At 42.0% G+C, this 16,515-nt stretch overlaps 1 protein-coding gene across 1 annotated transcript; it reads left to right on the top strand.

The window, feature by feature from the left end:
* The first annotated feature begins 2,270 nt into the window (after positions 1-2,270).
* On the top strand, positions 2,271-15,078 carry LOC106609081 (semaphorin-4B-like). The gene is made up of 5 exons (XM_014207472.1): positions 2,271-2,352; positions 7,779-7,898; positions 8,104-8,258; positions 8,413-8,632; positions 14,906-15,078. Exons 1-5 carry the CDS (start codon positions 2,271-2,273, stop codon positions 15,076-15,078), a joined length of 750 nt encoding a protein of 249 aa, XP_014062947.1.
* Positions 15,079-16,515: the final 1,437 nt, after the last annotated feature.

Raw genomic sequence — 16,515 nt, 5'->3', positions numbered from 1 at the left:
AACTGTTAAACAGCTAACCAATGGCTGCCTACCCTCACACACAGACTATCTGCACTGACTCTTATCTGCACTGATTCTATGCACACTTACAGGTCTCTACCCATATGTTCACAAACACCTACAGACATTCTCACACACTCAAACACACCGTCCCACTCAAATGTTTGTGGGGATCAAGAAATTGATTCCCATTCTAAATTATATTTTCCTTAACCCCTAACCCTAAAGCTAACTCCAAACCCTAATTCTAATCCTAACCCCTAACTATAAAATATTTGTATTTTTTGGGGGACCGTCGCAATGTTCCCACCTGTCCGATTTTACTATCCAAACATGCATGCACACACTCACCATATAAGCTGCTGCTATTATTATTATTATTATTATTAATAATCCTGCTAACAGTCACTTCTTTACCCCTGCTTACATGTACATATCTACCTCACTACTCCAGTATCCCTGAACGTTGAAATGATGGTACTGATCATGTACAGTGCATTTGGAAAGGACTCAGACCATATTTTGTTACGTTACGCCTTATTCTAAAATCGATTAAAGTGTTTTTCCCCCTCATCTATCTACACACAATACCCCATAATGACGACGCAAAAACAGGTTTCTATACATTTTTGCTAATTTATAAATAAAACTACCCAGAAATATCACATTTACAGAAGTATTCAGACCCTTTACTCAGTACTTTGTTGAAGCACCTTTGGCAGCAATTACAGCCTTGCGTCTTCTTGGGTATGACGCTACAAGCTTGGCACACCTGTATTTGAGGAGTTTCTCCCAGTCTTCTTTGCAGATCCTCTCAAGCTCTGTCAGGTTAGATGTGGAGCGTCGCTGGCACAGCTATTTTCAGGTCTCCTACAGACATGTTTGATCGGATTCAAGTCCGTGCTCTGGCTGGGCCACTCAAGGTGACTCTTTGCCCCCAGTCTGAGGGCCTGAGTGCTCTGGAGCAGGTTTTCATCAAGGATCTCTTTACTTTGCTCCGTTCATCTTTCCCTTGATCCTGACTAGTCTCCCAGTCCCTGCCACTGAAAAACATCAGCACAGTGTGATGCTGTTACTACCATGCTTCACCGTAGGGATGGTGGCAGGTTACCTTCAGACGTGACGCTTGGCATTCAGGCCAAAGAGTTCAATCTTGGTTTCATCAGACCAGAGAATCTTGTGCCTTTTACTGAGGAGTGGCTTCCGTCAGGCCACTCTACCAGAAAGTCCTGATTGGTAGAGTGTTGCAGAGATGGTTGTCCTTCTGGAAGGTTCTCCCATCTCCATAGAGGAACTCTGGAGCTCTGTCAGAGTGACCACCAGGTTCTTGGTCACCTTCCTGACCAGGGCCCTTCTTCCCTGATTGCTCAGTTTTGCCGGGCAGCCAGCTCTAGGAAAAGTCTTGGTGGTTCCAAACTTCTTCCATTTAAGAATGATGGAGGCCACTGTGTTCTTGGGGACCTTCAATGCTGCAGACATTTTTTGGTACATTTCCCCAGATCTGTGCCTCGACAAAATCCTGAATACTTATCTAAATGTTTGTTTATGGGGTATTGTGTGTGTATAATAAAAATATTTTATACATTTTAGAATAAGGCTGTAACGTAACAAACTGAGGAAAAAGTCAAGGTCTGAATACTTCCCGAATGCACTGTAGTTTCAAACGCAGCATCAGCGGGGTGACTTATAAATTAATATAAAACAATCCAGTCACAACAGCCAATGAAAGTAACATTGTGAATGAGTCTGAATATTTTCCAAATGCATTGTACAGTTTTATTTTATTATAAAAAATGTGTTTTTTGGGGCAGAAATGCCTTCTTTAACATGTTAACTTTCATGTGCCTCAATAACAAACGTGTATGCCATCTGTAAATATGAATAAAATTGTTACATTTCAAGCCTAGTTTGTTTAGACATGATTGGCTGAGATAATGGATGGGCTGGACATGCTGAGATAATGGATGGGCTGGACATGCCGAGAGATGAGTTCGGATTGGTCTGCCATGTAGCACGCTCCTGTCTATAACATGAGCTGCTCAGTATGTGTAGTTAATCCTTTCTAACACAGCTTTTTATTTAAAGATATCACGTAGATCGGTGACAATCTTGCTAATGCTCTTTACTCTCTGAAGGACTGAGTTTTCAAATCAGTGGAATGTCCGCTGGAAGCAGAGTATGATAGCTAAGGAAATTGAGAAAATGCAGGTGTTTTATTGCAAATGTATGTATCGGGAGTCGAAAAGAGAACAAAGGTTGTTATATAAAATATGTCTCCGGATTACATCTTCAAACTAAGGGCCACCATGGCATCCATGATAGAAGGGGAGAAGTGTTCATCCATGTATACGGGTAAGAGTCTAGATAGGTACAATTTCAGATATCATACATCTCTAATTTTGTCAGAAAGTAATTTTCATTGCAAGTTAAAACTTCTATGGGCTAGGTGGGATGCCAGCGTCCCACCTGCGGGACACAGCCAGTGAAATATCAGGGCGGAAAATTCAAAAACAACAAAATGTCATAATTCAACTTTCTCAAACATACGACTATTTTACACCATTTTAAAGATACACTTCTCGTTAATCTAACCACATTGTCCGATTTCAAAAAGGCTTCACAGCGAAAGCAAAACATTAGATTATGTTAGGAGAGTACATAGACAAAAATAATCACACAGCCATTTTCCAAGCAAGGACATGTGTCAATAAAACCCAAAACACAGCGAAATGAAACACTAACCTTTGACGATCTTCATCAGATGACACTCCTAGGACATTATGTTACACAATACATGTATGTTTTGTTCGATAAAGTACATATTTATATCCAAAAACAGCATTTTACATTGGCGCGTGATATTCAGAAAATGTATTCCCACCAAAACGTCCGGTGAATGTGCACATCAATTTACAAAAATACTCATCATAAACATTGACAAAATACATAACAATTATTTTAAGAATTATAGATAGACTACTCCTTTATGCAACCGCTGTGTCAGATTTTAAAATAGCTTTACGGAGAAAGCACATTTTTCTATATTCTGAGTACATAGCTCAGCCATCACGGCAAGCTATTCAGACACCCACCAAATTTGGGGCAACCTAAACTCAGAATTAGTATTAGAAATATTGTATTACCTTTGCTGATCTTCGTCAGAATGCACTCCCAGGACTGCTACTTCCACAAGAAATGTTGTTTTTGTTCCAAATAATCCTTATTTATGTCCAAATACCTCCGTTTTGTTCGTGCGTACAGATCACATATCCAAAGGCATAACGCGCGAGCGCGGAACGAGAGACGAAAAGTCAACATTTTCCATTACCGTACTTAGAAGCATGTCAAACGCTGTTTAAAATCCATCTTTATGGTATTTTTTATGTAAAATTGCGATAATATTCCAACCGGACAAAAGCATATTCATTCAAGAAGAAAAAGAAGGAGGGGCGCGCTCAAGGGACCGAGCATATCCAATCCCTTTGTTGCCAGGCAGACCACTCAGTAACTGAGCTCCTATACTCTGCCCAGTTTCTGGAGGCTTTAGACAGCCAATGGAAGCCTTAGGAAGTGCAACGTCACCCCACAGACACTGGAGCTTCGATAGAGAATCAAAAGAAGAACTACAATTCTCAGACTTTTCACTTCCTGCTTGGATTTTTCTCAGGTGTTTGCCTGCCATATGAGTTCTGTTATACTCACAGACACCATTCAAACAGTTTTAGACACTTCAGAGTGTTTTCTATCCAAATCTAATATTAATATGCATATTCTAGTTTCTGGGCCAGAGTAGTAACCTGTTTAAATTGGGTACGTTTTTCATCCGGCCATGAAAATACTGCCCCCTAGCCCAGACAGGTTAAAGCGTACTGTTAGCTAGCTAACGTTAGCTGGCTGGCTTGCAAAAGTTGTGTATGATCTGTGTAGTAATATTACTCGTATTGCAGAGCCATTTGCATTGCTAGTTATAGCCAAATATTAGCTAGCTAGCTAACATTGAATCTAGTTGGTTAGCTTTAGCTACATGTAGATTCATGCAGGGTTTGATTATGGTTCATCATTTAGCTAGCTAACTACATGTCTAAACAAAAAGATTCCACTATACAAGAAACCATTTCACTGTACCGTTTACACCTTCTGTATCCTGTGCATGTGACAAATAAAAGTAGATTTTATTTGATATACGTTAGTTGTGTTTACCATAGACGGTAATGTGAAGAACATGACTTGCACCGAAGTCAAATTAGGGTATAAAGTTAGTCCAACGTGACAGTGTCCAAGGTAAAACATTCTCAGATAGAATGCCCTGCTTTTAATTTGTCACATTCACAACTAAGTTATTTTCTGTAATTAACTTGCGATTAACTTGTAAATAATGATCTTATTGTGAATTTATTTTCCTGTAATAATGAATACAAATTAGCTAAAGTTAAGACGTTGTCAGCTATATGATACTGTCATTATTTGAACTGGCTAGCAAGCTAACAAGCTATAAACAAACTAAAACATTGTTTAGAAAGTCGCTTTTAGTTGTCTGGTTTCCTAGATTTACATACTAAATTAATTCATAAACGGATGGGTTTATTGGTGTTAGATACACCAGTTATGCACAATTTTGGACAACAAGGCTGCTGATGCAGTTTGATGCAGCCTGTCATTTTTGTGTTTATACTTTTTCATAAAGACAACTACATGTTTGATGTTGGACGACAATATAATTTTCATGATGTCACTGCGACAACTGTATACAGACATGTTGATAGCTGTAGTATAAACCAGCCTTTAGTCTAGAAATCTTTGGTTGTTTAGTAAACTACCAAACTCACTCTGTTTAGCACATAGAGAGATGGGTGGGGTTAAGGATTCACATCAGGCTTAAGAGGGTGTGAAGGATGCTGAATGGGTGTAGACAAAGAGCTCTCCAGTAGCTATACCAAAACATTCAAGGGCCAAGTTTATCAACATACAAAGCAGAATTACTTTCCCATAACTCCTCAACTGTAGTGTATGATATACCATTTTCTAGCTCTGAGTCTTTACTTTTATCAAATTTTGCTACATTAGACCGGATCGGGCCGGTCCGTCACAAATGTGTAGAATTGCAGGAAACTAGCTTTAAAGCTGTAAAATGTTCTCTGCCCCATGGCAAAATTTGTAGAATTGCAGGAAACTAACTATAAAACAACAACATTTGTGACCCATTTCAGGAAACTAGACATATGTCGCGGATCACTACTTCACAGGAGGGCCGTTTGAACGCAAACTTTTTTTAAATGATCAAAATGCGTTTTTTGGCAGAAATGCCTTCTCGAACATGTGAACTTTCATGTGCCTTAATAACAAACTTGTATGCCATCTGTAAATACAAATAAAATTATAAAAAATTACGAGCCTAGTTGGTTTAGCCACAGAAAAAGCCGGCAACCTTCCCGTTAGACATTATTGTCTGAGACAGTGAGTGGGCTGGACATCCCGAGAGATGAGTTCATATTGGTCTGCCATGTAGCACTCGTCTGTCTATTTGAGCTTGTCAGTATGTTTCGGTAATCCTGTCTAATGCTGCTTTTTAACCTGTTGGGCATAGGGGGCAGTATTTGCACGGCCGGATAAAAAACGTACCCGATTTAATCTGGTTATTACTACTGCCCAGAAACTAGAATATGCATATAATTGTTTGATTTGGATAGAAAACACCCTCAAGTTTCTAAAACTGTTTGAATGGTGTCTGTGAGTATAACAGAACTCATATGGCAGGCAAAAACCTGAGAAGATTCTGAACAGGAAGTGTCCTGTCTGACAAGTTGTTGTTCATCTTGGCTCTTTTTATTGAAGACTGAGGATCTTTGCTGTAACGTGACACTTCCTACGGCTCCCATAGGCTCTCAGAGCCCGGGAAAAAGCGTTAAAAGTCTTGTCTTTAAAATGGTGTAAAATAGTCATATGTTTGAAAAATTGAAGTTTTTGCATTTTTGAGGTATTTGAATATCGCGCCATGGGATTACACTGGCTGTTGAGTAAGCAAGCGTCCCACCTAGCCCATAGAGGTTAATTCAATGATATCCTTGGGCATGCTTTAGTCTTCAAATCTGGTGGATAACCTCTATGGGCTAGGTGGGACGCTTGCGTCCCACCTACGTAACAGCCACTTGCAGCCTGTGGCGCGATTTTCAAAACCTTAAAAATCCTATTACTTCAATTTCTCAAACATATGACTATTTTACAGCTATTTAAAGACAAGACTCTCGTTAATCTAACCACACTGTCCGATTTCAAAAAGGCTTTACAACGAAAGCAAAACATTAGATTATGTCAGCAGAGTACCAAGCCAGAAATAATCAGACACCCATTTTTCAAGCCAGCATATAATGTCACCAAAACCCAGAAGACAGCTAAATGCAGCACTCACCTTTGATGATCTTCATCAGATGACAACCCTAGGACATTATGTTATACAAATACATGCATGTTTTGTTCAATCAAGTTCATATTTATATCAAAAACCAGCTTTTTACATTAGCATGTGACGTTCAGAACTAGCATACCCCCCAGAACTAACATAACTTCCGGGGAATTCGCTAACATTTTACTAAATTACTCACGATAAACGTTCACAAAAAGCATAACAATTATTTAAAGAATTATAGATACAGACCTCCTCTATGCACTCGATATGTCCGATTTTAAAATAGCTTTTTGGTGAAAGCACATTTTGCAATATTCTAAGTACATAGCCCAGGCATCACGGGCTCGCTATTTAGACACCGACCAAGTTTAGCACTCACCATAATCATATTTACTATTATAAAAGTATGATTACCTTTTGTTGTCTTCGTCAGAATGCACTCCCAGGACGTCTACTTCAATAACAAATGTTGGTTTGGTCCAAAATAATCCATCGTTATATCCGAATAGCGGCGTTTTGTTCGTGCGTTCCAGACACTATCCGAAATGGTAAAGAAGTGTCGCGCGCATGGCGCAATTCGTGACAATAAAATTCTAAATATTCCATTACCGTACTTTGAAGCATGTCAACCGCTGTTTAAAATCAATTTTTACGCCATTTTTCTCGTAGAAAAGCGATAATATTCCGACAGGGAATCTCCTTTTCGGCAAACAGAGGAAAAAATCACAAAGGCGGGGGCGGTCGGGTCACGCGCATAAGCCCAGAGTCCCTTGATCGGCCACTTGAGAAAGGCGATAATGTGTTTCAGCCTGGGGCTGGAATGACGACATTCTGTTTTTTCCCGGGCTCTGAGCGCCTATGGACGACGTGGGAAGTGTCACGTTAGAGCAGAGATCCTTAGTAAAAGATAGAGATGGAAATGAAGTTCAAGAAATGGTCAGACAGGCCACTTCCTGTAAAGGAATCTCTCAGGTTTTGACCTGCCATTTGAGTTCTGTTATACTCACAGACATCATTCAAACAGTTTTAGAAACTTTAGGGTGTTTTCTATCCATATGTAATAAGTATATGCATATTCTAGTTACTGGGTAGGAGTGGTAACCAGATTAAATCGGGTATGTTTTTTATCCAGCCGTGTCAATACTGCCCCCTAGCCCTAACAGGTTAACAACCGAAATTGCACTGTAACAGTAATCAAAATGCAGTCTATACATAGTATATACACACTGGATGAATTTACACAAGATATAATAATAATCTTAAAAAGTCTTAAAAACCTCATGGCAAAATGGATAGAATTGCAGGAAATTAGCTTTCGAACCAGAGTCCGGAATATAAATATATTCTCTCTCTCGCTCTCTCTCCTGCTTTCTAGGTGGTATCCTGTACACTGCCGCCACCAGTAACATTTTGGGAACGCTGTTCGATATCTCACGGGCCACCGGTCAGGAGCAGGAACGGATCCGCACCGAGAGATCCATCAACTGGCTCAGTGGTGAGAGGACACAAATACACACGCGTACACACACATACAGCACAGCGTGTGCAGACAAAACACACACACACACAGACCAAAAGCACATGCACAGACACACACACACACAGTGCTTCACAGACTTGTTTCACACGTCTCTCTTTCTTTCTCTCTCAAGTTGTTCATACCTGTGTGTGTTTCTCTCTCTCTCTCTCTCTCTCTGCAGACCCAGAGTTTGTGTCCTCAGTGTTCATAAAGCAGGATGAAGACAACAACCCAACAGGAGACGACAACAAGATCTATTTCTTCTTTACCGAGGTCGCCAAGGAATACGACCTCTACACTACAGTCAAAGTTCCCAGGGTCGCACGTGTTTGCAAGGTGAGTGTTGGGCGTGGTGGAGGGTGTGGGGGTGAAGGGAGGTGAGGCGGTTGGATGTGTGTGTGTGTGTGTGTGTTTTTGAGCTTGCATGCGTTCTTACTACTCTTTCTTCATTTATCGATCCCTCTCCTTCCCCACCCCCTTCTCTCTCTAGTCTGATGTAGGTGGTATGAAGACATTGCAGAGACGTTGGACCACCTTCATCAAGGCTCAGTTGGTGTGTGAGGACAGAGCCAGCGGACAACGCTACAACATACTGACAGATGTCTACACAACCCAACACACACCTAGCGATCCAAGCTCTACACACTTTTATGGGCTCTTTACTTCTCAGTGGTACATATGGAGGGATGGAAGAAAGGATGGAGAAAGAGGTAGGGATGGAGTCTTTGTGTACTGCTCTTGTTTACACACCTTTTTCTTTACCAAAATCAAATCCTTCTCTCTCTCTCTTTCTCCTGTGTATATACAGTGGCAAGAAAAAGTATGCGAACCCTTTGGAATTACCTGGATTTCTGCATAAATTGGTCATAAAATTTGATCTAATCTTCATCTAAGTCACAACAATAGACAAACACAGTCTGTTTAAACTAATAACATACTAACAATTATACGTTTTCATGTCTTTATTGAACACACCGTGTAAACATTCACAGTGTAGGGTGGGAAAAGTATGTGAACCATTGGATTTAATAACTGGTTGACCCTCCTTTGGCAGCATTAAACTCAACTTAACGTTTTCTGTAGTTGCGGATCAGATCTGCACAACAGTCAGCAGGAATTTTGGACCATTCATCTTTACAAAACTGTTTAATTTCAGCAATATTTTTAGGATGTCTGGTGTGAACCGCTCTCGAGGTCATGCCACAGCATTTGAAATCGGGTTGAGGTCAGGACTTTGACTGGGCTACTCCAGAAGGCGTATTTTCTTCTGTTGAAGCCATTCTGTTGATTTACTTCTGTGTTTTGGGTCGTTGTCCTGTTGAGCTTCAATTGGCGGACAGATAACCTTACATTCTTCTGCAAAATGTCTTGATAAACTTGGGAATTTATTTTTCCGTCGATGATAGCAAGTTGTCCAGGCCTTGAGGCAGCAAAGCAGCCCCAAACCATTGATGCTCCCTCCACCATACTTTACAGTTGGGATGAGGTTTTGATGTTGGTTTACTATGCCTTTTTTTCTCCACACATAGTGTTGTGTGTTCCTTCCAAACAACTCAACTTTATTTTAATCAGAATATGTTGCCAACTTCTTTTGCGAACTTCAGACGTGCAGCAATGTTTTTTTTGGACAACAGTGTCTTCTTCCGTGGTGTCCTCCCATGAACATCATTCTTGTTTAGTGTTTTACGTATCGTAGACTCGTCAACAGAGATGTTGGCATGTTCCAGAGATTTCTGTAAGTCTTTAGCTGACACTTGGATTCTTCTTAAACTCATTGAGCATTCCGCACTGTGCTTTTGTAGTCATCTTTGCAGGACTGCCCCTCCTAGTGAGAGTAGCAACAGTGCTGAACTGTCACAGAAAATGTCGTTTTGTTGAAGGGAGGACCAAGGCGAAGCGGGAATGTGGATACTCATCTTTCTTTAATGAAAAAACACGCAAAGCATCCACAGTGAAAAAACAATAAATGATACTCACGACAAGAACAGTTTTGCAGGCTAACAAACGCAGTGCAAAAACAATTACCCACAGACAAACACACCCTACTAATATAGGACTCCCAATCAAAGGCAACTCAACACACCTGCCTTCAATTGGGAGTCCCACCCCAATTAACTCTACATAGAAAACCAAAGCTAGACAGAACGTAGACACACATACCAAAACACAAAGACCTCTGCCACGCCCTGACCAAAACTAATACAATTACTCCCTCTGCTGGTCAGGACGTGACATGAACTTTCTCCATTTATAGACAATTTGTCTTACCTTGGACTGATGAACATCAAGACTTTTAGAGATACTTTTGTAACCCTTTCCTGCTTTATTTAAGTCAACAATTCTTAATCTTAGGTCTTCTGAGATCTCTTTTGTTCAAGGCATGGTTCACATCAGGCGATGCGTCTTGTGAATAGCAAACTCAAATTTTGTGAGTGTTTTTTATAGGGCAGGGCAGCTCTAAACAACATCTCCAATCTCGTCTCATTGATTACATTTACATTTATGTCATTTAGCAGACACTCTTATCCAGAGCGACTTACAAACAGGTTAGCTGACTCCTGACTCCAATTAGCTTTTGGAAAAGTCATTAGCCTAGGGGTTCACATACCCTTTCCAACCTACATTGTGAATGTTTAAACGATGTATTCAATATAGTCAAGAAAAATACAATACTTTGTGTGTTATTAGTTTAAGCACACTGTGTTTCTCTATTGTTGTGACTAAGATAGAGATGAGATAAAATGTTCTGACTAATTTATGCAGAAAACCAGGTAATTCCAAAGGGTTCACATACTTTTTCTTACCACTGTATGTGTGTGTTTGTGTGTGCATGCACATGTATTCCGGAACTCCAATTTGAGCAGCAGCAGCTGAAAAATGAGCTCCTACAAATATTGAAATTTACATGGTTTTTAGAGTGAAGTACATCGGAAAAAAGCAAAAGATAACTGCAAGACTGAATAGGAGAAAAAACAAGCAACAAACAAAGAAGATAGGCTTTTGAAAAATAACTATTTTTCATAAAATTGTAGTTATCTTAGCTAGCTGAATTGTTTACCAGTTGCTAAGCAGTTGCTAGGGACTCTTTTGGAAAAAGCTAGCTAGCTAACGAAGAACAACAAAGAATATCTAGTTAACAGAAGAAAAGAAAGAGAAAATCAGGACAGAAGAAAAAGGATATCAAAGTGAAACAGTTCTCTAAAGACACAAGAGACAATAATACAAGAAACAACACTTCTGTAGCTTGTCAACTATGTGTCTGTCTATCCCTGTTCTCTCCTCTCTGCACAGGCCATACAAACGCTTCATACCGTGTGGCCGCTGCCACTCTAACCTGGTGGTCCCAGCGCGCACGACCCACGTGGAGTTCCAGGTCTCCGGCAGCCTCTGGAACTGCCGGTCTGCAGCCAACAAGGCTGAGTTCATCTCAGCCTATGCTACCCTCCAGTCCCTAGACTTCCTGGCGCTGACGGAAACATGGATTACCACAGATAACACTGCTACTCCTACTGCTCTCTCTTCGTCTGCCCACGTGTTCTCGCATACCCCTAGAGCATCGAGCCAACGGGGTGGTGGCACTGGAATCCTCATCTCTCCCAAGTGGACATTCTCTCTTTCTCCCCTGACCCATCTGTCTATCTCCTCATTTGAATTCCATGCTGTCACAGTTACCAGCCCTTTCAAGCTTAACATCCTTATCATTTATCGCCCTCCAGATTCCCTTGGAGAGTTCATCAATGAGCTTGACGCCTTGATAAGTTCCTTTCCTGAGGATGGCTCACCTCTCACAGTTCTGGGTGACTTTAACCTCCCCACGTCTACCTTTGACTCATTCCTCTCTGCCTCCTTCTTTCCACTCCTCTCCTCTTTTGACCTCACCCTCTCACCTTCCCCCCATACTCACAAGGCAGGCAATACGCTTGACCTCATTTTTACTAGATGCTGTTCTTCCACTAATCTCATTGCAACTCCCCTCCAAATCTCCGACCACTACCTTGTATCCTTTTCCTTCTCGCTCTCATCCAACACTTCTCACTCTGCCCCTACTCGGATGGTATTGCGCCGTCCCAACCTTCGCTCTCTCTCTCCCGCTACTCTCTCCTCTTCCATCCTATCATCTCTTCCCTCTGCTCAAACCTTCTCCAACCTATCTCCTGATTCTGCCTCCTCAACCCTCCTCTCCTCCCTTTCTGCATCCTTTGATTTTCTCTGTCCCCTATCCTCCAGGCCGGCTCGGTCCTCCCCTCCTGCTCCGTGGCTCGACGACTCACTACGAGCTCACAGAACAGGGCTCCGGGCAGCCGAGCGGAAATGGAGGAAAACTCGCCTCCCTGCGGACCTGGCATCCTTTCACTCCCTCCTCTCTACATTCTCCTCTTCTGTCTCTGCTGCTAAAGCCACTTTCTACCACTCTAAATTCCAAGCATCTGCCTCTAACCCTAGGAAGCTCTTTGCTACCTTCTCCTCCCTCCTGAATCCTCCTCCCCCCCCCCCCTCCTCCCTCTCTGCGGATGACTTCGTCAACCATTTTGAAAAGAAGGTCGACGACATCCGATCCTCGTTTGTTAAGTCAAACGACACCGCTGGTCCTGCTCACACTGCCCTACCCTGTGCTTTGACCTCTTTCACCCCTCTCTCTCCAGATGAAATCTCGCATCTTGTGACGGCCGGCCGCCCAACAACCTGCCCGCTTGACACTATCCCCTCCTCTCTTCTCCAGACCATTTCCGGAGACCTTCTCCCTTACCTCACCTCGCTCATCAACTCATCCTTGACCGCTGGCTACGTCCCTTCCGTCTTCAAGAGAGCGAGAGTTGCACCCCTTCTGAAAAAACCTACACTCGATCCCTCCGATGTCAACAACTACAGACCAGTATCCCTTCTTTCTTTTCTCTCCAAAACTCTTGAACGTGCCGTCCTTGGCCAGCTCTCTTGCTATCTCTCTCAGAATGACCTTCTTGATCCAAATCAGTCAGGTTTCAAGACTGGTCATTCAACTGAGACTGCTCTTCTCTGTGTCACGGAGGCTCTCCGCACTGCTAAAGCTAACTCTCTCTCCTCCGCTCTCATCCTTTTAGACCTATCTGCTGCCTTTGATACTGTGAACCACCAGATCCTCCTCTCCACCCTCTCCGAGTTCGGCATCTCCCTTCCTTAGCATTATCAGCCTCCTAAAAGTTAGCGTTAGTGGGTTGTGGGGGGAAGAAGGTCTCACCAAAGTGTTTATTGTAGATGACTTGGAGATGCAAATCTATGGGATTGATGTTAAAGTGACCACCCTAGTTGTCCCTGGACAGCACAATGATTTTATCCTGGGATCAAATGTCATTAAGCATCTACTGCATGAGATAAAGGGCACTGACAAATACTGGAACTTAGTCAACATGGATGGCCAGACTCCCTCACCAGAGGGTGAGTAATTTCTATAGATGATGACAAGTGTCACAAGATGGAAGGGATGTGAAGTTGATGACAAGATTGGGACCGTGAAGCTCACTCAAGCTGTGACTCCTCTTCCCAAGACTGAGCACTTAGTCTGTGTTAAACTTCCCAACTTTGCCATTGTCTTCAGGCAGCACTGTAGTAGTTGAGGTTATGCCCAGAGACATACTTGTGGGTAGAGTTATCACGCCTATGTGGGGAGATGGCTGTGTCCCCATGAAGGTAGTAAACTGTTCAGATAAAGGTAACATGAAGCTGGCTGTCTATATGCTTGGCTGTTGAGGATGCAACAATCTTTCATGGCCTTAATGAGCTGAGGAAAACCCCAATTGAACAGAAGCACGAACAAGGCTGACTGATTTAGGATTTGGAGATATTGACATTGATGGATGTCAAGTGACTGACCAGTGGAAGGAGAAGCTAGTGAACGCCATCACTGAATGTGAAGACATCTTCTCAAGACATAATCTGGACTACCGCGAAGCAAGGCGTTATGTTCACCGTATCCACCTGATCAATAACAAACCCTTCCGCCTACCATACAGAAGGGTTCCTTCTGCCTGCTCATTACCTGAAGCTGAGGAAGGTGTTAACAGATATGGAGGAAGTAGGCCTTATACGCAAGTCGGTAAGTGAGTATGCCTCCCCTTTAGTCATGGTATGGAAGAAAAATGGGAGTTTGAGGTCATGCACTTACATCAGGTGGATGGATACACACCCTTTACCACACCATTGGACTGTGCACAATTCCTGGAAGCTGAAAATGTCCCAGTTCTTCCATGGCCTGCATACTCACCAGACATGTCCCCCCATTGAGCATGTTTGTGATGCTCTGGATTGACGTGTACGACAGCGTGTTCCAATTCCTGCCAAAATCCAGCATCTTCCCACAGCCATTGAAGAGGAGTGGACAACATTCCACAGGCCACAATCAACAGCCTGATCAACTATATGCGAAGGAGATGTGTCGTGCTGCATAAGGGAAATGGTGGTCACACCATATACTGACTGGTTTTCTGATCCACGCCCATACATTTTGTTTAAGGTATCTGTGACCAACAGATGCATATCTGTATTCCCAGTAATTTAAAATCCATAGATTAGGGCCTAATGAATTTATTTAAACTGACCGATTTCCTTATATGAACTGTAACTCAGCAAAATCTTTGAAATTGTTGACTGTTGAATGTCTATATTTTTGTTCAGTGTCTACATTTCTCAAGTCTTCTTTGCTATCTGGACAACTTGGTCTTTGCATCCACTGAGGAAATGGCTCTGCAGCACCTTGAAGTTGTGTTTAGCCGTCTACGTGCCAACAATCTCAAACTAGCACCCAAGAAATTCCACAGTGAAATTACTTGGACATATCGTTAACGAAAACAGTGTGCCGGTGGACCCTGAAAAGGTGGAGGCCATTACCAAGATGAGCCAAGCTCAGCTGATGAAAGTGGACAGATGCACTTACTCTGCGCGGAGCCTGAATTCCTTCTTGGGTATAGTATTATATTACCAGCATTTTATTCCTAACTGTTCTGCCATAGCCAAGCCCTCGTTTGCACTCAATCGGGGTCAAAAGAGAAGCAGAAGAGATGGGAAGAAGGGCAACAGTGGGATTTTCCGCAAGTTAACACAATCGGATTGGACTGAGGAGTGTGTCGTTGCATTCCAGAAGCTGAAGGATGCTCTTCTGAACTGTCATGCTGCTTCACCCTGATTTTGAGAGGCTGTTCATTTTCTTCAGGGACACCTCTTTGGATGTGCCTGGAGATGAAGTAAGTCCCATACAGTACCATTCGCAAGCAAGACCCTGAGCAAGTTGCAGAGAAGTTATCCAGTATACAGACTTGAATTTCTAGCACTGAAATGGAGTGTGTGTGAGATATTCAGTCACTGTCTTAAAACCTGTTAGGGATAGGGGGCAGTATTTTCACGACCGGATTAAAAACGTACCCGATTTAATCTGGTTACTACTCCTGCCCAGAAACTAGAATATGCATATAATTAGTAGATTTGGATAGAAAACACTAAAGTTTCTAGAACTGTTTGAATGGTGTCTGTGAGTATAACAGAACTCATATGGCAGGCCAAAACCTGAGAAGATTCTATACAGGAAGTGCCCTGTCTGACAATTTGTTCTCCTACTAGGGCATCTCTATCAAAAATACAGCATCTCTGCTGTAACGTGACATTTTCTAAGGCTTCCATTGGCTCTAGGAAGGTGCCAGAAAGTGGAATGAGAGCTCTCCAGTCTCTGGGCGAAAAACAGCAGGGGTTTTTGTGAGTGGTCCTTCTGAGAACAATGACACTGGAGCGCGCATGCACGAGACGACTCCATGTGTAACTTTCAGTGTTTGAACGAATACAACGTTGCCCGGTTGGAATATTATCGCTATTTTACGAGAAAAATCGCATAAAAATGTATTTTAAACAGCGTTTGACAAGCTTCGAAGTACGGTAATGGAATATTTTTTAAATTTTTGTCACGAAACGCGCCGGCGCGTCACCCTTCGGATAGTTACCTGAACGCACGAACAAAACGGAGCTATTTCAATATAACTATGGATTATTTCGAACCAAAACAACATTTGTTGTTGAAGTAGAATTCCTGGGAGTGCATTCTGATGAAGAACAGCAAAGGTAATCCAATTTTTCTTATAGTAAATCTGAGTTTGGTGAGGGCCAAACTTGGTGGGTGTCAAATTAGCTAGCCGAGATGGCCGGGCTATGTACTCAGAATATTGTAAAACGTGCTTTCACTGAAAAGCTATTTTAAAATCGGACACCGCGATTGCATAAAGGAGTTCTGTATCTATAATTCTTCAAATAATTGTTATGTATTTTGTGAACGTTAATCGTGAGTAATTTAGTAAATTCACGGGAAGTTTGCGGTGGGTATGCTAGTTCTGAGCATCACATGCTAATGTAAAAAGCTGTTGTTTTATATAAATATGAACTTGATTGAACAAAACATGCATGTATTGTATAACATAATGTCCTAGGAGTGTCATCTGATGAAGATCATCAAAGGTTAGTGCTGCATTTAGCTGTGGTTTCGGTTTTTGTGACATATATGCTTGCTTTGAAAATGGCTGTGTGATTATTTTTGGGAGGGTACTCTCCTGACATAATCTAATGTTTTGCTTTCGCTGTA

Source organism: Salmo salar, chromosome ssa07 (assembly GCF_905237065.1).
Source record: "Salmo salar chromosome ssa07, Ssal_v3.1, whole genome shotgun sequence".
Taxonomy (NCBI): Eukaryota; Metazoa; Chordata; class Actinopteri; order Salmoniformes; family Salmonidae; genus Salmo; species Salmo salar.
Note: the sequence above shows the minus strand (reverse complement) of the source record. Positions and strands in the feature narration are given on the sequence as shown.

What these genes read in the sequence shown, in the direction of transcription:
- LOC106609081 (XM_014207472.1), top strand. Translation starts at nt 2,271, where the DNA reads ATGTCTCCGGATTACATCTTCAAACTAAGGGCCACCATGGCATCCATG. An exon ending in GGGTCGCACGTGTTTGCAAG is followed by an intron (nt 8,259 to 8,412) that starts GTGAGTGTTGGG and finishes TTCTCTCTCTAG; the next exon opens with TCTGATGTAGGTGGTATGAA. An exon ending in AAGAAAGGATGGAGAAAGAG is followed by an intron (nt 8,633 to 14,905) that starts GTAGGGATGGAG and finishes GTTCTGCCATAG; the next exon opens with CCAAGCCCTCGTTTGCACTC.